At 32.3% G+C, this 25992-nt stretch overlaps 4 protein-coding genes and 1 pseudogene across 5 annotated transcripts in view; 1 reads left to right on the forward strand and 4 right to left on the reverse strand.

Annotated features, from left to right (window-relative positions):
- Positions 1 to 2171: 2171 nt before the first annotated feature.
- On the reverse strand, positions 2172 to 4125 carry LOC107492680 (uncharacterized protein At3g28850). Its single transcript, XM_016113731.3, is given in 1 exon segment — positions 2172 to 4125. A coding segment is annotated over 1 exon segment (1335 nt). The 5' UTR covers positions 3789 to 4125; the 3' UTR covers positions 2172 to 2453.
- A 2712-nt stretch (positions 4126 to 6837) lies between these two features.
- LOC127740003 (uncharacterized) lies at positions 6838 to 6983 on the forward strand (annotated as a pseudogene).
- A 159-nt stretch (positions 6984 to 7142) lies between these two features.
- On the reverse strand, positions 7143 to 11193 carry LOC107492679 (cystathionine beta-lyase, chloroplastic). 2 transcript variants are annotated; one of them, XM_016113730.3, is made up of 14 exons: positions 11021 to 11100; positions 10844 to 10916; positions 10528 to 10696; positions 10339 to 10451; positions 10086 to 10156; positions 9886 to 9977; positions 9464 to 9551; positions 9213 to 9324; positions 8944 to 9040; positions 8640 to 8721; positions 8305 to 8422; positions 7971 to 8078; positions 7788 to 7890; positions 7143 to 7551 (listed from the first exon to the last, which is right to left on the reverse strand). In XM_016113730.3, exons 3-14 carry the CDS (start codon positions 10577 to 10579, stop codon positions 7376 to 7378), a joined length of 1212 nt encoding a protein of 403 aa, XP_015969216.1. In that variant the 5' UTR covers positions 10580 to 10696; positions 10844 to 10916; positions 11021 to 11100; the 3' UTR covers positions 7143 to 7375. The 2 variants fall into 2 exon arrangements, with proteins under 2 accessions (XP_015969216.1, XP_015969215.1); XM_016113729.3 differs by lacking the exon at positions 10844 to 10916 and having other exon boundaries at positions 11021 to 11193.
- Positions 11194 to 12030: 837 nt separating this feature from the next.
- LOC107492678 (condensin-1 complex subunit CAP-D2) lies at positions 12031 to 19924 on the reverse strand. Its single transcript, XM_016113728.3, has 17 exons — positions 19705 to 19924; positions 19039 to 19364; positions 18744 to 18904; positions 17399 to 18581; positions 17062 to 17253; positions 15915 to 16571; positions 15623 to 15799; positions 15335 to 15402; positions 15020 to 15242; positions 14839 to 14938; positions 14593 to 14708; positions 14436 to 14493; positions 13636 to 13787; positions 13380 to 13557; positions 12904 to 13074; positions 12691 to 12829; positions 12031 to 12350 (listed from the first exon to the last, which is right to left on the reverse strand). Exons 1-17 carry the CDS (start codon positions 19838 to 19840, stop codon positions 12347 to 12349), a joined length of 4041 nt encoding a protein of 1346 aa, XP_015969214.2. The 5' UTR covers positions 19841 to 19924; the 3' UTR covers positions 12031 to 12346.
- A 5549-nt stretch (positions 19925 to 25473) lies between these two features.
- Positions 25474 to 25992, reverse strand: part of LOC107492569 (uncharacterized) — a 1163-nt gene continuing 644 nt past the window's right edge. Inside the window, exon 2 of the mRNA XM_016113609.1 lies at positions 25474 to 25907. Within this exon, the coding sequence (XP_015969095.1) occupies positions 25474 to 25907 (434 nt within the window). The remainder of the gene's footprint in view (positions 25908 to 25992) is intronic.

Genomic DNA, 25992 nt, shown 5'->3' on the forward strand with positions numbered 1-25992 from the left:
AAATAAATTTAATTTTTACATATTATTAAATAATTTTTAGTTGGATTATTTATTTTTATTTATAAAATTTAAAATATTAACTAAATTTAAGTTATTTATTTTAATATTTTATAATATTAAATTATTTTGAATTTATAAATTTAAATAATATTATTAAAAAATAATAATTATTATATTAATTTTAATTACTTAATTAATTAATTAGGTGGGACCATAATAGGGATCAAAGTTAGTTCCTTCCTATTTATTGGATATGACGCAAAATCTGATGTGGAGTCACGTTTTATGACAAGTGGGCCATAAATAGGGACTGAGATGAGTTCCCTACTGGAGATGGTCTAAGAGCACCTACAATGGTGAGTTCCTCTTTCACTTTTTTCTGAGACATAGGAACTCTAACCATCGGAGGAGAGAAGGAATAAGTTTCCGCACGGGTCTCAAGATGAGGGAGTCCCTCTAAACAGGGACTCAAATTAACTAATAATAACTTGTCATTTGGCAAGTTATTTTAAAAAAATAATAATATAAAATCTGAAATAATTAAATAATTATTTAAATAATAAAATAATAATTAAATTAGTAATAATTATAATAAAAATTATATTAAATAATCATATTTTTATTTAATTAATAATTTATATTAATTATTGATATCATAATTAATATTGAATATTATTTATATTATTATATTAAATTATAATTAATTAAATTTACTTACATTAAAAAATAAATTTAATTTTTACACCTTACAAAATAATTCTTAGTTGAGTTAGTTATTTTTATTTTTAAAATTTAAAATGTTAACGGTATTATTAAAATTAGCAGTTGTAAACACAAAACTATAAATTAGTGTAATCCACAATTATATATTGTGTATTATTGTTATATATGAATTCATTTAATATTAATATCTTTTAATAGTTAATTATTTTTAAATTTTTTATTTTAAATTTTATAAATTTAAATAATATTATTAAAAAAATCAATTACATTAATTTTAAGTATTTTAATTAATTAATTAAGTGGGACCACAATAGAGATTAAAGTTAGTTCCTCCTAATGGAGAAGAGAGAGATACTTTGAGTTCTTATTTACCGTTTATAATGCAAAAGTTGATGTAGAATTACTTTTTATGACAGGTGGACCATAAATAGAAACTGAGATGAATTTTCTACTGGAGATGGTCTGAGTGATTTAAGAAACGACCACTTTCTATATTTAATACCTCCATAAGTATCCTAAGAATAAGAACACGATATATACTTGTTATCTAAATCAAATTTTAATTAGTTCTCTTTTTAGTTTTTAATTTCTTTTCCATGATTATTTTACTGTTCTAGGCTTTTGGGACCACCGCTTCTGACTTTCTGGGCTGGGCTCGTAGGCCCGAATCCATTAACTATTCAATGCTTTGAAAAGAGGACTTTATAGTTTATAGTAGTAGACTATAATAAAATACAAGAAGTATCTGTATGACTGTATTAGTATCATTTAAATAAAGAGATTATGGAAGAATAGAAGATTAGGAATTCATACATAGAACTAATGACTTTGTCATATTTGTCATTTATTTAATTAAATCACTTCCCAGTTCCCAATGTTTTCCAGCTTCAGGTGTATTCTACTATCAATACCACCTTATTAATTAACTTACTCAAATTAGTGCTATCAGTCTTCTTTTAATAATGTTAATTGCATGGCATTTAAACATTGCTTATAAAAAAATAAAAAGAAGACACTGTTCATGTTCTTAAATAGATGAAATGCTAATTGGGTAGTACATATAGGAGGGCAGAGTAGCAGGTAGACACACACAATAATGGTCTGAACGTGAAGACTGAACCATACGGATCCATGTTTTAATGACATTGACCCTCTCAGTAAACAGTGTCATCCTATATTGGCTGAAACTGACAAAGCTTTAAAACTCAGAAAATCATAACCAATCCCACTAAATTCCACATATTATTACTTCTGTTTGTATATGATACAAACAAACATGATATGTGAAATCAAATAGGGAGAGGTTGCAGTTTGTACTAGTTCAATGATTCATTTTAGTGTCTTGATAATTGCATATTATGCCATAAAAAGGTACATGGCAGCTTCAAACACTAGAAATTGGAAAACTAATCAATACATATGAAAAATCTGGCATAACACAAATACCATGAAATTGAAAAATGAAATTATGCATTCATAGACCATAGTAATTGTCAAAATTTATCAGTGACAAATAGACTTAACACAAAAAAAAGCCTCAAATTTATAAACTTGTGAATTTATAAGCACCAACCAGTACCTTCAGCTTATCAAACTCTTGAGTTAACATATGAGCTTTTACAAATTTATAACTTTATATCTCAGATCTAGTTTATGAGCTTTAAGATTCAAATTATCTAAGCTATAGGAGTTTAATTCAACTCTCTGAGTTTGATTACCTTGGGCAGCAATCATGAGCAGCATCTTGAACATCTTATCAAGCCATTTTCATTACAATCTGGGCACCTTCTCAATCCTCCTTCTTTCTCCTCAAAAACCTTTCTGCTACCACTACAGTTAGGACATGGAACAAACCTTGCATCACCACAATTCTCACACACAAAACCAGGATCATGAACAGGGAAACCCCTCAAGAGCCTTGCCAAGTCTCCATTCTCATTCAGCTTCTTAAGATCCTCAGCATTCCCAACATGGTTCCCTCTTATGAAAACCTGTGGCAGTGTCACTGCTTTAACACCAAGAGCATCCTGAAGCTCCTTCCTATAAGATGAGTCCATTGAGATGTCTCTCTCATCAACAGCAACCCTGAAACCTCTTAGTATCATCCTCACTGAACAGCAATCTTCAAAGGTCTTTCTGATCCCTCTCAAACTTGTGCAATAAACCACTATTCTGTCTTCAGTTCCAGGCAAATGGCACACACTGTTGCTATTATTATTAGCAAATGAAGTAGTAATTGAAGAAGAAGAACAAGAAGAATACAAAGGACTAGACCCCATTGATCTGACACCATTATTATATAGATTATTGTTGTTGGTGATGATGATGTTGATGTTGGTGTTGCTACCTAGTTGTCTTGAAGACAAAGCGCGCCTGTAACTCCAAGCAACACTTGGGTCCAGTTTTGCAAGCAAAGCTTCTTCAGACAAGTGCTGCCAAAGTGGCTTCTTTGAAGAAAGGTTTTCACTTTCCATGTTGAGTTTTTCTGATGAGGATGAGGCTTCTTTCTGTGACTCAAATGAATCTAGAAGCTTCTTCCTTGCAGAGCCGTCAAAGGCTGTGTACCTGCATGATGAACTTGTTTTGTGTGAGACACCACCACCAACAATGGAAGAAGTAGTAATGTGAAGGTGGGTAAGATCTTGTTCTTGTTCTTTTGCTTCTTCATCCAAGTCATGCATAAGTTCCCATGTGTTGATGACTGAATCTGGGGAGAGTGATGATTGTTCTTGCTCCTCAGTTTTTTGAGACTCATCAGCAGCATGTGATGGTGGTGAATCCTTCATAAAGTTGGAATCTTTTTGGTCAATGAGGAGAAGGGAGCCATAGGTGGTGGAAGTGAGGAACACAAGGTGGTGTGTGTCACCCTTTTTTGTTGGAGGGTGATGGACAAGAGGCATTTGGAGTGACATAGCTTTGGGATGCTACACAATGATAATAATGAAAGAGAAAAATGAAGAAAAAAGAGAAAGAGAAAGAGAAGAAGAAGAAGGAGGAGGAGGAGAAAGGTCCTCTGAGGTTGTGTTTGCAACTATGGTGGTGGTTCTTGATGCTGTGCAACCCATGATGAATGCAACAACAAAGTTTAGCAGAAAAATAAGTAAACAGACTAAACTGATGAAATGAGAAATGGGTGTGGTGTGATTTTTGTTTTAGCTTACTTTCTTCTAAAAAAGGTTTTTTTTTCCCTTCCTTTCTCTCTCCAAGCTTTTTGGGTTAGTTGTCTGATATGAATGTATTCTTTGTGTGAAATAGTAGTTGTTGTAGATTTGTAGGGGTATTATGAAGAAGGTGCTTTTGGAGGCTTAGATGGAAAGTATGACATAGAAAGAAGGAATTTGTGTTTGAGAGAAAAAGGAGGTGGAAAGGAGCTTTCAATTCAAGTAGGTTGGAGAGGGAAGTTGATGAAATAATATCAATTCAATTGAGAGTTAGGAAAAAAAATTAAGTAAATAAATAAATAAAAATCAAGGTTAGGACCATTTTTTTAAATTATTGGGAATTGACAAGGGACCATGTTTTCAAGACACTTGATCATTGGAAGATTCCTGTTCCTTTCCTAGGGTGAACTTAGTATTATTTTTGTAATAACATACTTAAGTCTAAAGTATTGTTATTGTTGTTGTTTATACTTGTTTCTGTGTCTTTTCTTTAGTAGTGTTAAGCTACACATTTTTTACAGTATTCCAAGTTTAGAAGACTGTGCTTACTTCAATTTTAGTTTATCACTTTATCTTGAATCCACAGTCTTGTATTTTAATTTGTAAGCATTCATGCATTTAAATTTCTACTATTGGCATTAATTTGGATTTTTCATTTGGCCTAGTTATTAGTAACTTGTTAGATGCAACCACAAATAATATTTCTTTATGTCTTTGAATAAATGAAAGTATAACAGCAAAGCCATCTTCTTCAACTACCATGTGTAGTGTTACATTTTCATTCAATGCCAGAAAGACAAAAAGAACCAATCAATCACAACAAGTGAAAGGAATTACAAAATTGTGTTAGTCCACAAGCTGTTGTTTTTCATATTTATTAGCATCAATGTCATTTAGATGGTGAGTTTGAACTTCTTTGCTCTCAATTAAAGCATAATATATATAATATATAGAAAGCCAATAGTGCAGGCAGTTAGCACTTAGCAACTTCACCTTTTAAGCCAATATATCTTCACTTTCCAACGCAAGCATCCAAAAATACCACTTATGATTAATAGATTTCAAAAAACTACTTAAGCTTTAAGTTTGATGATGAGGTGATGAGTACCTTATTTTTAAACCTTGTTGAGTTCTGGCAATAATGGTGTGAATGAGAGAATTACTGGTATTTCATGTTTGATTAGATGAGATTAATAAAGAATCCAAATAAGATTATGATGTGCTCATGTGAATCTTTTGTCTTGATTTATTTGTCATTGTCATGGTCCTTATAGTGGTACACTTAATTCTTAAGAATATTGTCATGTCTCTTTAAGTCTAATTAGCATGATAATCATCAACCAGTAACATCTATCACCATCCAATTAATAATATACCTTAATGACATTACATGCCACATTATGTGAATCTTAGCAAGTTAAGCTCAGATAAAAACTGTTCAAAAGAATCACTCTAAATGAATAAATAGAGTGAAAGGGAACGGTATAGGTGCCAATAATGTAGGGCAATTACAAACATAACAATGTGGGATGATAAGAAATGATCAAGGCAAAACTGCAAAATATGGAACAAGTGCAACCGTTACTTTTCTACCCTTACAAACAGATTGAAACAGACATTTCATTAAAGAGTTAAGGACCACTAAGGATAGCCAACTCATAACTTTGTGACACCAAAAGCACAGGTCACAATTCCATTGTTCCTTTGTGGGTCTGAGCTACATGTTAAAGCTAAAGTATCTGTCTTATCATCTACTTTGTTGCTTTACTCATAACCCTTTTCAAATTTCAAAAGAAAAATTAAGAAAAAAATGGTAATAAAAGGTAGAAATCTTTTTTATGTTGTTCTCATCCTTTAGCATTTCAGCTTCACGTTTAACCTACAAAATTAAGCTTTCAAAATAAAATAAGGAGATTGAAAGTATCTTTGAATTTTCATTAGGTGAATAATAATCTGACTTGGATATCATGTGTTCATTGTATGCTTTTATTCTAAGGTAGAATTTCACTGCATAGATAATAGAATTCATCCAACTTAAGAAGATAATATTATACTACCAAAAACAGAATATTTACCCCCCAAAAAAAAAAATTCATGGGGGTGATACAAAATTTAGTCTTTTTCATCAATCATCATAACTTGTCATTGCTAACATCCCTTTGGTTCTTGTACTTCAAAGGGGGCAATTGGTCAACCTTCAGTACCAATAATAGTAAACCTGCAATTGAGCCCAACAAGAAACATGTATTGCAGAGTTTTTGACTTGAGTAATTATATCTAAGACTAATAATGTTAGGCTGATTTGACAATTTTTCAGATAAAAGAGACACCCAATTCTGTCAGACAAATGCAGTGTTAAGGACTGAAGCAACTCCCAAATAGAACATTCTAGGAAGCTAAGTCAATGCAACACAGTGAAAATGCCTTGACAGATATAATGCTTAAGATCTTTATAACCAATGCAATCGAAATAGAGGCACATAAACATATTATAAATTGACAAACTAGCAAACCCGAAATCAATGCAGCTCATCAAGCTCATTCAAATCAACACAATCTGGTTAATAGGACCTGTTCCAAGTGTTGCGATTAAGGTTATTAATAATATGATAAGAGACTTTAAGACAAAGGTTTAAGACCACCAGTCAAGTTTTCTACAGCAATTTTAACTAGTATACAATCTTTCTCATGCTATTTACTCGATGATGCACCAAAAATACTCCCACCATTTTTTATAAAGCATTACTATCTCTTTGTGCAGTAAATATGAGCTGCAACTGCAACTTATTCATTATTGGCATATGTATTGAGGGATCTTAAATCAATAAATACAATTCCAGAAAGAGAGAGAGAGTAATTGGTGAGGTTAACAAGGGAAGCGAAATTAGTCCTACATCGCTTGTTGTTAGCAAGACAAGAAAATTTATATAATCAAAGAGTGAAATAGAAGAGCACGACCTTACTTGAACAGGATCTGTTCTATAGGTTTGTACATCTGTATTCTTGAGTTCTAAGGAGACAGGAACCGAAGTCTGGTTGATGAATCTTGACTCGCTGCAGTTCCTGTGGCGGGATGGTCGCATGGTTGTCTGACAGACCCACACATTTTTGTTTTTAAGGTTTGATGTTTAGACAACCAATTCATTTATTTAATAGTTTCATCACCAACTATCTTTATATATACATCAACCAATTTGTAGGCTTTGGGATAAAGTTGCAGACTTTACTTAAAATTATATTGATACTTCAAGTGGTTCATGATCAAAATAGAAAAAAGCTTTGGATACTTTAATTGCAGTAAGAGCCAAAAGAAGCTACAGTGCTGATAATAATATTTTTTTTCCATATTTTACATAATAAAATACATTGAAGTTTCCTTGCACCATCAAGGCACCCCAATGTAGGATGAGCAACCCATGTTTCCAAAAACTTTTTTTTTTCCATTTTTGGAATTACAATCCAACTAACTAAAACTGAATATTTAGAAGAAATTACACAGGGCCAGTTCTAAGGGCATTGTCTAGATCAGAAATGAGATCATTCACATCCTCAATCCCCACAGATATGCGCACTAGATCTTCGGTTAAGCCTCTTTCCACACGAACCGCCGATGGTATGCTTGCGTGCGACATGAAACACGGCAAACTGATGAGGGACTTCACACTTCCTGCCAACCAGAAGAATAACAGTCACAACTGTGAAACTGAATCATTTCTAGTAAGTTGCACTTGCATCATGGAGCTTTTCAGTAGGTGCAATAAACATAATAATGTTGAAACAGTACTATAAGACTAGGCATAGTTATCAATGTTCAAATTTTGAACTTCACAAAGAGATCTTATCTATTCTGCCAATCGAAAACTATGTTAATTTTTTAGAAGCGTTGTGTGGAATGATCATTACCGAAACTGACAGTTATGCTGAAGTACTTGGTAGTTTCAACAATATGCTTTGAGAGTGCCAGGGAACCTGTTAAAAAGCTAAGCACAGATCCTGCACCTTTTGCCTGCAAGGAACCAGAGAATATATGATAATCAATTCCAGGCATAGCAACAACAATCTTTAATTTCAATATATATATGATACCTGCGAGTAGTGTAAATCGTGTCCAGGATGATCAGGCAGACCAGCATAGTTTACTTTCTTCACTAGAGGATGGGAGGCAAGGAACTCGGCAATCTTCTGAGCATTATCCTGCACATATTGACTCAAAGTTACAACATTGTTGTTAGGGGGAAAACATGTCACCAACCAAACCATCTTCACTCTGCATCACCATTATATATATATTAAGGAAAGCAATAATGTCTTTGGTTACTGGTATTTTGGTTAATTGGGTGTTTAATTGACAAGATCTGACACGCATTAACAGATAAATAGTAGAAGCACTTCGAGTACAAAAAGATGTTTCAAGAAGAACCTGTTGTTTCTCAACTCGCAGGGACATCGTCTTGATTCCTCGCATACAGAGCCAACAGTCAAATGGAGCCAAGCCTGAACCCTCTGCATTTTGCAAGAAATATAACTCTTTTCCCAACCTTAGGAGGTTTAATGAAAAGAGGTAAAGATTTTGGAAAGGATGAATAGTGAGTAATGTGATGGACTAACCAGTTAAATAACACTGCTACTGTAAGTTCAACAAATACTAACAAGTACAAATGTGAGAAAATAAGGGGGTAAAGAGGGAAAACATCAATATTTTCTCTTTTTTTTTTTTAAATTTAACATATTTAATATCTGAAAATCAGGAACCACCTTTCATCTTTCACAGCAAGCACACCAGCCATAATATCGCTATGTCCAGAAATAAATTTGGTAGCTGAGTGCATAACAATATCTGCAGGGGACAATAAAGAGTTAAAGCTTTTCATTTTATCTCATACAATATATATTTCTACTCAACAAAAATGGAGTAAATATTAGGATAAGAATAGAGTATCAAGTGACCAAAACATAAAATACAAGAAAAGTGGGAGAATATGTTTATTGCCATTGCCTTTTAACGCTTATACCGGCAAATAATAGTAATAATAAAAAAAGTTAATAATAATGCTTATACCTGCTCCAAGTTCTAATGGCCGAGACAACACAGGTGACATTATACTATTATCCACCAACACCAGAGCACCATGTGCATGAGCCATCTCAGATATTTTCTGTAAATGAATTAAGAAAGGGTAAAAATATCATTATTGTGAGAAGAAACCACCAAAGAATATTCCATAGTCAAAGCCAAAATCATGATTCTAAAGGACTTCATAGCTGATAACAGCAAAAAACTTCAGGTAACAACACTAAAAATTCAGAATTTCACATTCAGCATCATACTCGAATATCAGTAATTTGTATTCGAGGATTGGTTGGGCTCTCAAGCCACACAAGCTTAGTCCGGGGTCCAATAGCAGATGCAACCTCATTAAGATCAGTTGTATTTACCCGTCTGCAAACGTAAGAATTCAACTACAATCGGTAATTGTTCTTTTACTTCATGGAATAAACAAACTTGATTGGTTTGTTGCCATAATTAATTACTGGTTATGGAAAAAAATGAACAAGCATAACTGACAAATTAGACTAACTTGACCACAATGCCATGCTTTGGAGTTACTCGGGACAGCAACCTGTCTGTTCCACCATATAGATCATCTCCAGCAACAATTTCCTCACCTACATTATATTATATTATCAGCGCCAAATATCAGTAAATATAATTTTTGCATCAAAATGGGGGAAAAAGAACAGTCCTCTGAGAATTCATGGCTTTCAGTCCCATAGTGCATTAATTGGTAAGTTTTCAAAATGAATCCAACAAATGAATAATCTAGGGAAAATACCAATAGTGATGACACTGCACTGCATGAGTGAATGCATGCAGAGACTCCAAACTCCAAAGCATGAAACTACTCATATTCTTAAAAACTCAGTGATGAATCTAATCTAAATTTCACAATTAAAAATGAAGAAAAACCAGATTATAGCACAATGAAGAAAGAAAAGGCACCAGCTTGAACAAGATGAGAAACAGCACTCAGAGCAGCCATTCCACTGGTGAAGCATAGGGCTCTATCCGCCTTATCAAGTTTCGCCAACAAACTGAGAACACAGCGTGCAAGGTAAAACATGGTGAGAAAAGAAAACATTGATGCCGCAATATTGGCAGTTGCAATGGTAAACAAACAGAATTAACAGGACACAGTGAACCTTTCTAAAGCATCTCGAGTGGGATTTCCACTTCTGGTATAATCATAGGGACCATTTTCTATTGCATTAGGCTGCATGAATAGGAGTACCGGTCAATAAACATAATGAGATCAAGAGAAAACTACTCCCTCCATTCCAATGAGCACTCTTACTTTTCCAGTACATCGGAAAATCAATGTATCTAGACACATTTATGTCCAAATACATTCAAAAGGTTCATGTCACAGTGTGTATCAAAAAATCAAAGCTTCACCTGCTTAAAAGTAGCAGTCTGATAGAGCGGATTACTGACTGCTCCAAAAGGATCAGACTTATTCTCGAAATTCATAACCAATGTTGAGATATTAGGCTCCAAAATTTCCTCTTCTGCAAACAGAGATTACTAGGATTTACACATAAAACATAAAACAACATTTTGTAAAGTCTGGTTTGCAGCACATACCAGCAAAACAATCCACTGCATCATTCACCAAAGATGATGTGGTCCCATCCATCACTTTATCAACCAAGCAATTCAGCCTGAAACCCTTTGCAAAAATCACTCTCTGTGTGCCGAAATTTGCTGAATTCTCAAAAGCCAAGCAGGCCCAACTGTTTGAAGCAGTTGTTCTCTGTAACAGATCACAACAATGACAGAATGAGAAGCATGATTCAAAATGGATTATCATCATTGAAAAGAAAAATTCGAAGCTTCTAATTGAAATAAAAATGGTCACGGAATCAAGTTTCCCAAAATCATGGGGTGAGAAAATTCTCACTTCTCAAAGCCTCAAGACCACATTTTTGTGCAGCTCAGCCATGTATCAGAGCCATACACTGCACCCCATTTTGCTGAACGAATATAAAGAGTGAAAGAATGTTTCTTTTTTCAGGAAACAAACAGAAAATAAGGCAAAATGAGAATATGGTACTAAGAAAGGACAAGGGTTTTTTACCTGATGGTGGTGATGAAGGACAAGGGAGTGAAGGAAGGGTCTGAGAGAGATGGATGAAGAAATCATGATGGAAAGTTGGAATCTTTTGAAGCGTTTGATTCGGAGTTGGATTATACTAAAATTAATGTTGTCTGCTGCATTACTCAACCAGCAGTGCCGCCTCTTATAAAGACATGAACTTTATATAGTTAGTTACTTAGTTATATACTCAAAAATGAAAAGCAATACTAAAAAAAGAAATTAAAAAAAAAAAGAAAGAAGAAGACACAATGAGTCAATGAGATGTTGAGAACAGAGAGTTCAGCTTCTGTTTCATTTGTAGTTTTATTTTTAAATTTTATGGAAAAAGTTAAATAAAATTTTTGTTTTTACATATTTTTTTCATAAGATTCTAAAATAAAAACACATAACAAAAATATTCTTAATAGTTAATTACGAAAGAGAAAGAATAACCAAATTACAATATATTGATGAGTTCATTTTTTAATTGCTGGTATAGCTTTGTTAATTTATGAAACTTACTTCCCTCTATTAAAACTTAAAGTTAACCTCTCTTTGACATCATTTAAAAAAATTATCAGATCACTTTCAATAATGAAAATCCAAAATCCGCATCTAAAGTTTTCGTTAGTTCATAATTACTATTATTTTCTCATATATTCATTATCCCATTTACTTTCTACCACTTCATCATTCCACCTCAAATTTTAAGTGTTTAGAAGTATAAAGCAAAATATATTTTTTAATTTTTTTCTTTCAAATGATGTTGTCAAATTTAACTTTTTATATCTTTTATCACATTTTTTTCTCACTTAAAAATATATAATGAGATATCACAATTTACAACATGAATTAAAAAAAATTAAAAAGATTTATTCTCGTATAAAGCAATCCATTGACTTTAGCAAAAACCAAAAAATAAAAAGTTGGATTTAAATTTGGGTAACTTCAACTCTTCAAGCAAGATAAATTTATTGGAATTTTGTACTTTTTTTCCTTAGTACTTCAAATTATTGAAACACAACCAAAATTAATTAATAAAATTTAACTATAATTACAAAATCCAAATACTAATACATCTAGGAATTACATTAGTTGGTCTTCCAAGAGGTAAAGTGCATTGGGATACAAATTCCAAGCTTGACAATAATACAAGCCAATCTCAGCTGCAACTTGGTCTTTCCTCTGTACCCCTTCTTTCCACTGTTCAACACTTCATTTGCTACTATTTACTATAACACAGTAATATATGTATTTCCGCTAACAAGTAACAACTAATAAAATCACATACAAATTGACTTCATCACTCAAGCTGAACCCCTTCATCTACCTGCATTAAGGTACAAAAATGAATCATAACAGATTTATGTATTCAAAAACTGGTTCATTTACACATATTTGCATGATCTAAAAACCAAGCAGACAAATATTAAACAGCATTATGTAGAGCTATTGATAACATTAAGCATGTCAGTAAAATCTTGCCCCATGTGATTAGTATAATCCTAGTAATGACAACCATATTGTCTTGAATGATAAAAGTCATGGTATTGGAATAATATATCAAGATGCTGAGAGCAATATCACTCTAGTAATATACTGTTAGCATATACTTTTACTAACATAGATACAAGCCAAAGGTATAAAAATTGTATGCAGAGAATGCATACCTCCTTGATTGGGTATTGCGCCTAGATTTGGTCACAGAGATATCACCATTTCCATCTTTCATGATGTTTTTCTTAGTTCTGGACATATTCCCATTGTTGTCCTTTATGCTGCTTTTCTTAGTTCTGGACTGGGAAAATCCTATAATTTACAGCCTCTAGTTAGTTGTATTTCTCAAATCAGACAGATTCACCAAAACTTATGTATACACTAACCTTTAGTTTTAACCACAGATGAGACCTCGGCATCATCTTGATCTGATTCTATCAGCTCGCTCGAGGCACCCGAATGATCTTCTGACCTAACAGGTCTCCCTTTTGATTTATCATTTGAAGGCGAAGCAGTCATTTTGGTGCCTGGATCAATAACTTCCCCATCTGTTTCATCTGCACATACAACATTGTCATCAGACTAGTGCTTTTCTGACAAACAAAATTCTTCATTAAAATATGCAGATATTCTTGAAAATGCAGGAATTGCCACATAAATCACAAGGCAAAATAGAAGTTTCATATTACAAAACTTTGCTCTAATCAGTCATGTAATCATGCCAACCGAAACTGAACAAAAACATAAAATGAATTCATTGATCAGCAACGATTACCATGACTGCCAATGCAGTGAAATTAGAAAGACGCTATATAATACTATAATAGATAGATCGAAAAATTTGAAGTTGAACAAATGTTACCTGGTTCTTCTGATGTTGTAGCTACAGCAAAACCTTCCCTGCTGCTAATTTTCTGCTGATGAATTCTGGCATTTCTAGTGGTAACTTCTTGCTCCTTTCTTTCCATGTGAAACTTATTCAGCTTATCCTCAAACTCCTCAATGCAAGATTTGAGTTCAGGTTTTGTAAACTTCTTCCCCTGATCTCAATTTAAAGCAGACAGGATTCAACTTCAGCCATTTTCACTTAACCAAGGGCAACAAAAAAACATGATTACCTTGTTTAAGATGCTCCTGAAATGATCCATAACAGAATCCTCTGACAAGGCATGCTCATATGTCTTAAATAACTCTATGAGTTTTTTCATCCCTTTTTCAGTAAATGCTAGCTGAGAGAGACAATAGGATATGTGTTCCCATTGTCTGACGTCTGCAGAAAAGTAAGAAGCAAGAATTAATTTATAAATGAGAGGGGAGGGGAAAAAACATTTGGAAATTGGAACTGAGCAGCAAAAGTGTAAAGCCATAAACAAACCCATCCATTTTACAAATAATAGAGAGTTTTTTATACTTCACAAGATATGCAGTACATATCACTCGAGAAAGGAAGAAGCTAATAATCTAATAAGTCTACATTCAGATTCTCATTATGTATTCAATAGAAGGTGATTACTTCTATGAAGATATCTTCATGTGAAAATGATATTGTGAACTGTTAGATGGTTTGACATGGTTTACTGAACCATCTAATGGTTCGCAATATCATCTTCACATGAAGACGTCTTCATGAAAGTAGCCACCCTAATAAAAATGAGGTTCAGTTTGTTTGGCGAAGTTAATGGCTGTACCAACTTCAAATGTATTAGAATTCCACCATGGTGGGAGATAGAGGGAAAAATATGGTTGTTCATAAGAACAATTGCTCTTTATCAGAAAATCATCCTGAAGGGATGCTATGTAAAAGAATACAAAAGTTCAAAGCATTTGTGTTAACATGTGAAACTTTTCATTGTTTGATTATGACAAGCTACACCTAGGATGGTTTCTATATGTATTTTAAGGGGGAAAAAAAGGATACCTGCAACACCATTAAACCTATTACATAGCTTTTCAACAAGGGCTTCCATTTGTCGATCCTGGAGTGATGAATTTTAGAAGAAAAGACGTTAGGCTGAAACCACGGGAAAAAATAAATATTTAAAAAAATTGAAGTTTCAACACTAGATGAGATGTACCTTCTTGATGGAAGTTATCAAATATTGCATGATATTGCAAAAAGAATCCTTGGTCAGATTCTGATTGGACAATTTGCTAAGTATATCTGGAAGTAAATTATATACTGGATTGCTTCCTGTTATCACAAGTGGAATACAAAGTTGGAAGCTTTTCCATTTAAGAAATATTGCACATAAAAATACAAACGTTGATGCAAATACAGGAAGACTAAACAAATAAAAGATAATTTTAAATGAGGTAAAAACCTTTCTTAGACAGTTCATTGAAAAATAGCTTTGCTAGGCTTGAAATCCTCTCATCATCATCTTCTAATCTCACAGCCATTTCATTGATGTAACCTTTCACCTGAAAAAAAAAATGGGCTTCCTTAACATAAATGTGTAAACCATTGGAAGATTAAAAGACTGCAGTTATGCAAACATCTACCTTCATCATGTCATTTAGTATAAGATGTGAAAGCACCAGAACAGCATTCTTCCTGACAGATACAGAAGGATCCCGTAAGCGGGCATACATCATCTCTGTCCATGGTTCTAACAGATTTGGAAACCGAACTGCTAAATCTCCTAATGCAATAGTACAATTAGATCGAACAATTTCAGACTGCGAGCTCTCCACAACTGTGAAGAGGAGTTGGAGATTTGCATTACTGAAAATAAAACACATAATACTACAGTCAATTCATTGTAAGGGATATCTAAGTGGGGGGAAAGATAAGGAATGATTTAACAAAAATCTCACCAGAAATCTGCATCTATAATCATCATTCTACACAATGCCAGCATAGCTGATGCCTGTAATTCTGGATACTGAACATATAGGAAAAGCAAATTTGTTAGACAATTATTCAGGAAAAATTAGAAAAAAATTATGAAGAAAAGAAAAATAGTTTTCTGCTTTATAATGTATAAAAACTCTAGAGAACACACATCTCTACATTTCAGTAAGAAAAGCTGAATGCATATCTACGCATTCATAAAATAGAATGCGAAATGCAAGACACTTAGAGCTGAATATCAGGCTAATCACCTTCTGCATTAGCCCAAAATTTCTACAAAGCTTTGACAAAAATGTTGCACACACTCCAATCAAATTCTTTTCATTTGAGCCACCTGATATTATTTCTTTCTCTGCTTTCTCGAACAAGGCATCAAGAGCAGCATCCTCAGAGGCAGTAAATCCTAGTTCCGCATTTATATCATTATCCTGCAGCAATTAGAGCATGACTTTAGTAAGGAATTGACAGGAAAATGCTATGTACAAGATAAATAGTTAAAGCTGTCAAGATTCGCATAAAATTTCTCAGAAAGATCAATTATACCTTCTGCGAACCAGTCGATGTGCCATTATTGACTATTGTCTCATTCTCAGAGTCCTTTCTCCCATTCATTCTCTTCTGCTTCTGGATTTTACGGGCACAAGATTCAATATACACTAGTTGATTCATGGCTGTATGGCTTATGACAAATAAACATCTTTCAAGTTTTGCTACTTGAACTGTGGTGAGTATGCCAGTATTACTAATCTCAGTATCACTCTGCACATCACTCCCACAATCGTTGAATACTGAACTAACAGATTTTTTAACAAAATTAGCTGCCATTGTTTCCGGGGTTGGATGGATTGAATATATAGCAGCTATTGCTTTGTCAGCAGCAGCATACCAAATGTTACTTGGAAGCCAATAACCAGTGATTAAACTTTCTAGAATACCAAATATCCGAGCATGATTAGAGACCAACAGCTTTTTCTTGTCATCATCAGACAATCTCTGGATAGCAAGACATGCTGTCCGAGCAAGCAAAGGATCAACTTTAGCCCAACGACCAAACCCAATATCAATTATGTCCACCAAATGTGAGCTCAATACAACATCTGATTTCATTGCAACCATGCAAAGGACAGATAGAGCGCCTCGACTTTGCTCTGCAGTGGTCCCATCAACATTGAAGCAAAAGAAATCCCAGAGAGCTGATATCTAAATTGGCAAAGAAATGATGAGAAAATCAAATTATTGATGAAAACAAAACAAAAAAGAAATGTTAATTCAACACAAGTCATAGCTAAATTTGATAACATGGATAAAAAAATTAACAAATAAAACGTAAAGCCTTCTTTCTATGTAAGTTTAAAAATTATGAAATGCTTATAAAATCTGTAGAGAGTAAAAAAATTATAGTATATATAGATATTGACATCACAACATTTTATCCAAAAATAAATGTTGAAATAACTGCAATATGATATTTTTAATCAGTTATATTTGAACAAATCAAGTCCAGATATTTTGTTGCCTCATCACAAAACCCCAGAAAGATATTTCAAAACATACAATTTGTCAACCTATAACATTAACCTTGTTTCCTTAAGGCTGAGCCAAGTCATATTTCTAGAGTATAAAACATACAGCAGAAGTCAAATCAAATAATGTAAAACAGCAAAATATCCAACAATGATAACGAACATACAGTGTTCAAAGATATATCACCCTTAGAGACCAAGGCCCCAACTATACACTCAAGAGCTGCTAGATCTCCGATATTGGAATCAATAGCAAGATTAAAGAGGTTCTTGGCAGTTTCAACAGGGTTCTTCCTGATATATATTGTTTGGAAAGCATTCTCCACAGCTTCATAGATGGATTTGTCTTGGGAAAATACCTGCAACAAAAATCACGAGAAAATTAGTGTTGGGCAAATAAAAAATTACATAGAACATGAGTAGATTGACCCAAAACATGGAAGAAAGAATTGTCCAGATCTTGCATACTCCTATATTTTCAGGTTCGAAAGATTATGGGCTAACCAGTGGCAACATTTTTCGAAGGCATTCCTCTGATCCATCAATTTGAAACTGTTTGCACCTCATCAACAAGAGAATTGTGTTCTCAACATCAGTAGCAGAAGAAGAAGCCATCAGTTGGACTAATGTTGGCATTATAGCACCTATGCATTTAGAGAAACTTAGTCCAGCCTCAAGCGACGCAACCAAGGCCCTCGTCTGCTCCAAGCTCCCAACGTCTGGAAGATTACTGTCCTGCAGAGTCACTTCTTTCTGGGACATGCAAGTATCAGTTAAACTATCTTGATATTCCGTTGCAACAGCTTCGGAATTTAAATTGTCCAATTCACCATCACCATTGCATTTAACATCCTCAGCTGATAAATCACCAGGTACATCTTCTGTAGGCATGTCTGGTTCAAGCTCTTTTATCTTCTTCTTATACTGTTCTAAGGTTGCTTCAAATGAAGATATTCGAAGCTGTGGACCAAAAGGGTTGTGTTGCAGCATATTGATTAGTAGATTTAAAGCAGATTTTCTGACAATTGCACTCTTGTCCTCCAATCTTCCAGCAGCAACTTCTGCAACTTCATTCCACAGACCAATAGAAATAGAATGTTCTTCACATAATTCTGACCACACCTGAAGAACTCGGCTTCTTGTATAAGCTGAAACATCTCTACAACGTTCAAGCAAAATTTCCAACATGGCCTGCTTAGTACGCAGATGAATGGATCTAGAGCTCACATCACCTTCAACATTCTTGAATGCCTTCATTATTAGCTTCCCTAGCACACTAACCAGGGCATTTCTGATCTTATAGGATTCCCCACCAAAGTGAGGAACAAGAATGCCAATGTTAGTAGAAACCAATTTTGGAAGTCGGTCAGCAAGCTCTACAAGAAAGTGCCCAACATTCTCTGCCCCAACAGTATCCTTTACATAATCTTTCGGATTAGTCCTTCCAATATCTCTGATAAGAGAGGTGGCCAGGGTTGCATCTCCATACTTCTTCTCCGCACCAGCAATTGCATCAGCAATGTGCGTGACAACAAAATCAAATTTGTGAATCATATGCATGATGGATGCACACGACTGTTCCACATAATGGTACTTCGTGGAACAAGATCCAACCATGGAACAGAGAGCATCTTTTACATCGGAGTCTTTTAAGAGTGCCGCATTCTCAAACAAAGAGAATACATTCCTATGATAAATAAATGTCAAATGAGATATTTTCTGCCTAAAGATTGTCTACAAGAAGAACAAAAAGTATTTTCAACCTAAACACCCTCTACAAAAGAGGATAGGTGTACATCTATAGTACACAACTACCAAAGTACCAAACCAGAAAGGAAAGATGACTTACTTGGAAATAAAAGAAAGAAAACTTTCATCAGGGTCCGACGAACCAAAAATCATTTCAAGGTTGATCTCCAACGAGTTAGCAATAAGACCAAGTATTCTACCCCTTTGTACCTCCCAATCCCATGAATTCACAACATGTTTCTTCTTGGCACCTGTTCCCACCTGAACTGACTCAAAAAAGCTTCAATCAAACACTCGCTCGAAAACAAAAATTAAAGAGATAAAAAAAAAAAGATCAAATTAATGCATCAGTCATAGTTAACACAAAAGATGTATAGAAAAAGCAAAGCAATAACCTTGGAGCTGTTCCCGGAACTGCTTTTGTTTGACTCTTCAGCAAGAACAATGCTGAAAAGGAAGAACATATATATTTTGAAAGCATTACGATGAGAAGCAAGGCGATCCAGCACTGGAATTTCATCTTCGTGGCCTTGAGAAGCCCTTGAGAGGGAATCAACATTGGGGAGAAGCACACTGAAATTTGAGCGTAGAGTTTCCACGAGATTGAATTTACAAGATGGGGGAAGACTAGCATAGTCTCGAATCAGCGAGTAGACACGATCAAAAACATCCTGGTCTTCCACGCAGAAAAGTTCCCTGTCGGAGAGATCAAACGACACACCTGTTCGCAAGCACACACGCAAAATTACATAAACAGGATCTTTGATAATTCTTCATCAATCAGTGATATCTCTTCCCCAGATTGCATATTTGCAACAGCAAAAGCACGTTCGAACAATGAAACCTATTTTTCTAGTAAAAGCTTCGTCAATTTGAACAATTCAAGCATAGCAAAAAATTATGAAGAGAGGTCTTGAATTATACATAGTTAATTGAAAAAAAAATGGGGAAGAATGAAACTTGTAGCTTCAAATCTCTATGAAAAGCTTCATCAAGTTGAGAATTCAAGTATAACACCAAAAATGAAAGGAAATAGTGATGGGGAGTGTGAAAGGTGATACCTTTGACGAACTCTTCAAGTTGGGAGGAGCGAATAGAAGCGATTTGGTGAGGGTTCTGAGCGTAGAGACGGTTGGAATCTTGGGGCTCTTGCTCGAGCTCTGAGAGAGAGCGAGGGAACACGAAGTAAGGAGCCATTGAAGAAGAAGAAGAAGAAAGAAGTGAAGCGTGTATAAATGAAGTGTTGAGTTTTGTTCTGAAACTCTGAAATTTGAAAATGGAAGTGAAGCGTTCAAAAGCGGGAATACCTTGAAACATGATGTACCATTATTTTTAGCCATCCAGATTTAACACAAAGTGAGGTGCTAATATTTTTGAAAATCAGAGACATCTCTTTGAATCGGTGAAAACTCAGGTAAAGTCGACTTCACATGAAGTTAATATCTGAGAGTCATTAGATAAAAATTTAGTCCAATTAGTTAAACCATCTAACGGTTCTTAGATATCAATTTCACGTGAAGTCGACTGCACCTGAGTTTTCACCCTTTAAATTTCTTTTACCAAACCAAATCTAAGATATATATTAATACGTATTTTAAATATTTGTAGCAAAAAAATTTAAACATTATTTAATAGTTATTAATTTATATTTTTAAATATAATATTTAATTTTATGTATTCTGATTTTATTTATTTAATTAGTATATTAAATTTTATGTTCATGATTTTAATTTTTTTTATTTTAATCTAAAAAACTGTAAAATATCTAAATTTTTTGATAACCAAATTCAACTAAATTAAATCAAACCTAATAAAAATCAATTTTATTAGTAGAGTGTGAATACACCTCTAACTACGTAATGTTTTTACGTTTTTCTCTTTTACGTTCTTTTTCTATTTTGCATTTTTTTTCTTTTTTCGCATCCTTTTTCTTTTTTCTCCGTCTTTTTCTTCCTTCTTTTTCACATTTCTTCTTTTTGGTTTTATTGCTTTTAAGATAATAAATCAAGAAAATTTTTGAGAAAATAAAATAAAAAGAAGATAATGAAGAAAAAAAAGATGAAAAAAAAGAAGATGAAGTAGAAAATGAGGAGAATAAATTCAAGTGAAACGAAACCAAATAAATCTAAATTAAACTACGAAATGAACCGAAATTTCTTAAGGAATAAAAAAGTTGGTCAATACTTAACACTTAACAGCAGTATCAAGTGAATTTCAGTTAATTCACAAATGAACCGAAATTAGTTCAAATTTGAACAAAAACTAACTAAACAACTATACATGAACAAGTTCAGCGAATTCAAATGAAACGAAACCAAATGAACCTAAATAAAACTAAAAAATTAATCGAAATTTCTTAAGAAATAAAAAATTTGGTCAATATTTAACAACAGCATCAAGTGAACCTCAGTTAATTCACAAATAAATCGAAATTAGTTCAGATTTAAACAAATAGTAAAAAAACTCAATCATCAATAAAAACACATTAAATTTATTTCTGGATCTAAATAAACCTCAAATAAAATAAAAAATGAAGCGAAATTATTTAATAATGACACCAGAGAAAATCAGAATCAATAAAAATGTTAGCAAAATATTGACGTTATTAGTAATGACAATAACGAAAGAGAAATATAACGAAGAAGAAGTCACGGCAGTGAACGTGTGTGCGTAAATTTAAAATACTTGGTTAATATTATGATTTGGATATAGAGATTTATTCTTTAATCTAATATGGAGTTGTAAATATTTCCTAAACTATTATAATCATCATAATTAAAGAGATTAGTGAAATGCCAAAACACTTTTTAATTTTATGATAAAATAATAGTGTAGACAAATGCGGTTGAATAAGTTTCTCTCTTGTTATATTGAGAAATTGGATAGAAGGTTGAGTGATTTTTTGTGATTCAATTTCTAAACTATAATATTAACAAATTAAGTTGAGTGAATCCTTTTTTATTACATCAACAAATTAAATAAAAAATAAAATAATTTTTTATATTCAATTTTAATATATTTTTTATTTTTTATTTTAATTTCAATTTATTTTTTCATTTCAGGTTAATCCATGTATTTTTGTTCATCCTTAATATCATGTAAAAACATAATAGTACCCCAAAAAAAAACACATAATAGTATCAGATTTACCCGTCCTTAAATTAATAAATTGTTAATTTGACAAATTCAAATCCAATTACATTCAATTTATTTCATTCTAATAAAAATAAAAATTAATTTTGATCGAATAAATGGATAATTGAACAGGAAGGATTTAAAAAAAAATAAAAACCCATATTTATAGTGAAAAATATGTTAAAATTAAACATAAATTTAAAATATTAACTTTTTAATTCCATTGAAATGGATATAATTCAAACTATCGAATTATAATTTTTGACATTTATATTTTAATTTTAAAGTAGTATGTAACCTAAATTATAATGGGCTCATGCTAATTTTGTTAAATAATTAATGATGAGATTAATTTAAGAATTTTTAAAAATAATTAAATTTAACTTCAATTACGAGTTTATGTTTACTAACTACTAACCATTAAAATTTTTTTACCCACACGTTTGTGTGTGTCAGTAGATATTATGTTTTTATTTATTTAAAAAAATTCTTTGGTAAATGTGAACTTTTCTCTTATCAATCAAATATCCATTATTGAATATTGGGTTATTTGGATTGAATTTTTTTAATAATATATATTATTGTTTTAAAATATATAAAACTTCTGAATTTATTATCTATGTCCAACATTTTAAGCTAAATTTGTTAGCATGGGTATTAACACAAATTTTCAAACAATAAAATCAGTTAACTAAAATGAGTCTAATTAATTAATTAAAATTTATTTATTATATTTATTTGATTAAACTGAAGTTTTAATCATATTACCTTATCGTTGAAATATCACGTAGTTATGTTGACACTATACACCAGTACTAGCAACATTATTTATGAAAATTTTCTTTTAAAAATGAAAAGATAAGTTATGAAAATATTTCTAAAAAACAAGACAAGTTACTTAAATAAATTGTTTAAAAATTAAGTTTATTATATTATATTTTTTAATACATTAAATAAAATTATAGTTTTTTTTATATTATAAAAATTGTTATAAGACGTAGTGATGCCTGAAATTGCATATCTCATAAAATTTATTGGACTAAATCAAGATAGTAAGAAACTCAATAATACTATTCAAATTCAATGAGAGACTTAAATTATTATCAATTTTCAAATTTTTATGTATTTATTTTATTTTGTTTTGGTGTTAAAGTTTGTTAAAAGATTTAATTTACTTCTGATTTGCTTAGTAGTTTTTTTAGAAATTTTAAATTTAAATCAAATCTGATCTAATAAGATTGCATCTGATTTAAATTAGTTATTATATTTTTTAAAATTTTAAAATTTAAATCAAATTTGATCTAATCCAAAAAGATCATATATAATTTAAATTAGTTATCTTATCTTTAGGAGATTTAAATTAAGTTATTTTATCTTATCTTTTAGTTAGTTTATTAGGAGTCTATTTAAGCACATTTGGTGAGACAATTTACATAATTTTTTTATGAATAAAACTTCCTTAGCGCTTTTATGCATGTTTTTTAGTGTGATTAAGTGAGGTGAGTGATTTGCTTCGGTTGTTGCATGGAGAAGATTGAAGGATCCAATACTAAGGTGATTTGCATGGTGGTTTTTTTCAATTTTCGTTGTTCTGAATCTAGGTTGTCAAGGACAAGTTCTTTGAAGGTCTAGTACGAAATTCCTTCCGGCGACCTAGGTTGCTAAGAACAGATTTCTTAAAGGTCTAGTATGAAAAATCATTATCTATCTTTTATGTTTTTGCTGTGTCTTTCTATTGCGTCTTTTTGTATCCATCTTTTTCTTATCTATTTATCCTTCGTTCTAATTTTTTCTTATCATAGAAATTATAACAAAGGATAAAGGGATAAGAAAAAGATAGACACAAAAAGACGCATAAGGAAAGACACAGAAACCTGTTCTTAGCAGCCTAGGTCACCAGAAGGAATTCTCTACTAGACCTTCAAAAAACCTGTCCTTAACAACTTAGATCAGAGAGATAAAAATTGAAAAAAATCACCACGCAGATTACCTTAGTGTTGGATCCTTTAATCTTCTTTATGCAACAAGCGAAACAAATCACTCACCTCACTGTTATTTCCTATATGAATAGTATGTGACAAGTTTTGTTGTGATATATGTGAACCTAACACCCTAAAAATATGTATATTTAACATGCCATGTGGATTCTGGTAAAGAGGATTTTGAAAAGTTGAGTAGAGAGGCACCATGGGAGGACATACCCCGATGGCAAGCCATAAGGCGGTCACCCCCACAGTATTTATGTGAGTTGCATTTAACTCTGGATGGACATGACCAATGCCATCATGCATCATTAACGACAAGGTAGACTCTGCGTTTGAAATCACAAGAGAATTTATGAACTCATTTTCTCTAGTCTCATCACTGGAAGTAGAAGAAGATGCTGTAGATGTATTTGACATGTCAACTGACGTTGATTTTTTAGTCTCTGAAAACACAATCTTAACACTACGTAACCACATGCGAATTCAAAACTCGTGATTCTTTTGACAAACTACAATCTATTGACAGTGTCCCACCGAACGTGCCAATTTGTTTTATTCAAATTTTGTTAATGTTTAAAAGAAAATGAGGGTATCTCAATGTCGCAATTGTATTGTCAATAAAAATTAAAAGGAATGAAATTAGCAGATAAACAAAAAAATGCAAGGTATCAGAGGCAAAGCAAATTGCAGAAATTAAAACAAACAATAAATTAAAGAAATGATGAAGAAGAAAACATAAACGTAATAGAGAGGAACACATAAAAGTAGAAAAATTTTATTAATAAAAAATAAAAAATAGCAAATTATAAGTGTTTGAGTTTAGAGGAATTACTTAAAATTTTTAATTTTTACTCTGTAATGTCAAGGGGTTGAGAACATCTTGAGTTTCTAAGTGTTTTTTAAAATAACTGAACTGATTACCGTGTTTGTCCAAAACTCTATTTATAGACTAATCTAATGTCAACTGACAGTTATTCCTGATTATCATGTTTGTCCAAAATTCTATTTATAGACTAATATAATGTCAACTGATCATTATTCCTATTATTTTAATGACTGTTCTATACCCTACTTTGACACTCTATGTGATTTGTGAATAACTGCTCCCGCACATAGCACGTCCCATAATTCAGGCATAATTTAAATTTTGAATAAAAAACTGCTCCTTTGTTAGTGAATTAGAAGCTTCTCCTAATATATTGAATCTAACTTCCTACGTTAATAATAACTAGTGTTAAACCCGTGCGATGCACGGGCTTATATTTAAATTTGATAAGTTAAATTAAAAATAATATTTTATAATTATATATTTTTTAAATTTAGTATAACACTATCATCATCGTTATATAATAAACGTGTTAAATATGTTGTTTTATTTTTATTCAAAGTAAAATATGAATAGAAGAGTTCGAAGTTTATAATATTCTTGAACCATAACGGGGAGATAAAAAAATAAGAACATATATAACTGTAATAATAGCATGTTAATTTTACCCTAAATTTTATATCAAAAAGTTAATAAAAATTTATCAACAACCTAGTATCTTACTAACTTCATTAGAAAATCATTGGATGTTGTGCTCATTGTTACACATTTCATTTCAAATTTGAAAAAAGGGTTACAGATAAATTAGTTATATCTATAGTAAAGATTTGTACAAAAGTGTAAATCATAACATGCTATTAAAATGAAAATAATATTATTCTTACCTAAATATTATTAAAAACCTCTTTGAACACGATATTTGTTGTTGATAACTTTGGATTACCGTCTTCATTTAGAATTAAAACCCTGAGGCCACTGTGACTCTTAACTCTTGACAAAGCAACATAAAGTTGTTCATGGGTGAACACTGATTTTGGCAAATAAAGCCGTACATGTGATAATGATTGACCCTGACTCATGTTAATGGTCATTGCAAAGCATACTGTTAATGAAAATTGTCTCCGTTGGAACTTAAATGGCAATCCTGAATCTGAAGGGATCAAGTTCATTCTTGGAATGTACACTTTATCTCCAATATTTCTACCGGTCACTACCGTCGCTCCAATTACGTTGTTGCCAAGTTTGTTAACTATTAATCTTGTCTCGTTGCATAAACCTGAAGTCTGGTCTATGTTTCGCAGTAGCATTACAGCGACTCCTGGCTTTAAAGTCAACTTGTGATTGAGTAGTCCCGAACATTTGATGTCATTTAGAAACTCTGGTGTGAACCACTCTTATTTTAT

The sequence above is a fragment of the Arachis duranensis genome, chromosome 6, assembly GCF_000817695.3.
Source record: "Arachis duranensis cultivar V14167 chromosome 6, aradu.V14167.gnm2.J7QH, whole genome shotgun sequence".
Lineage (NCBI taxonomy): Eukaryota > Viridiplantae > Streptophyta > Magnoliopsida > Fabales > Fabaceae > Arachis > Arachis duranensis.

Coding starts and splice junctions, on each gene's coding strand:
- LOC107492679 (XM_016113729.3), bottom strand. CDS start 11,086: ATGATTTCTTCATCCATCTCTCTCAGACCCTTCCTTCACTCCCTTGTC. Junction 9,325..9,463: donor AAGCATGGCATTGTGGTCAA/GTTAGTCTAATT, acceptor TTACGTTTGCAG/ACGGGTAAATACAACTGATC. Junction 7,891..7,970: donor ACGATTTACACTACTCGCAG/GTATCATATATA, acceptor GGTTCCTTGCAG/GCAAAAGGTGCAGGATCTGT.
- LOC107492678 (XM_016113728.3), bottom strand. CDS start 19,840: ATGGCTCCTTACTTCGTGTTCCCTCGCTCTCTCTCAGAGCTCGAGCAA. Junction 14,494..14,592: donor TGATAACTTCCATCAAGAAG/GTACATCTCATC, acceptor TCATCACTCCAG/GATCGACAAATGGAAGCCCT. Junction 13,558..13,635: donor TCAGGAGCATCTTAAACAAG/GTAATCATGTTT, acceptor AATTGAGATCAG/GGGAAGAAGTTTACAAAACC.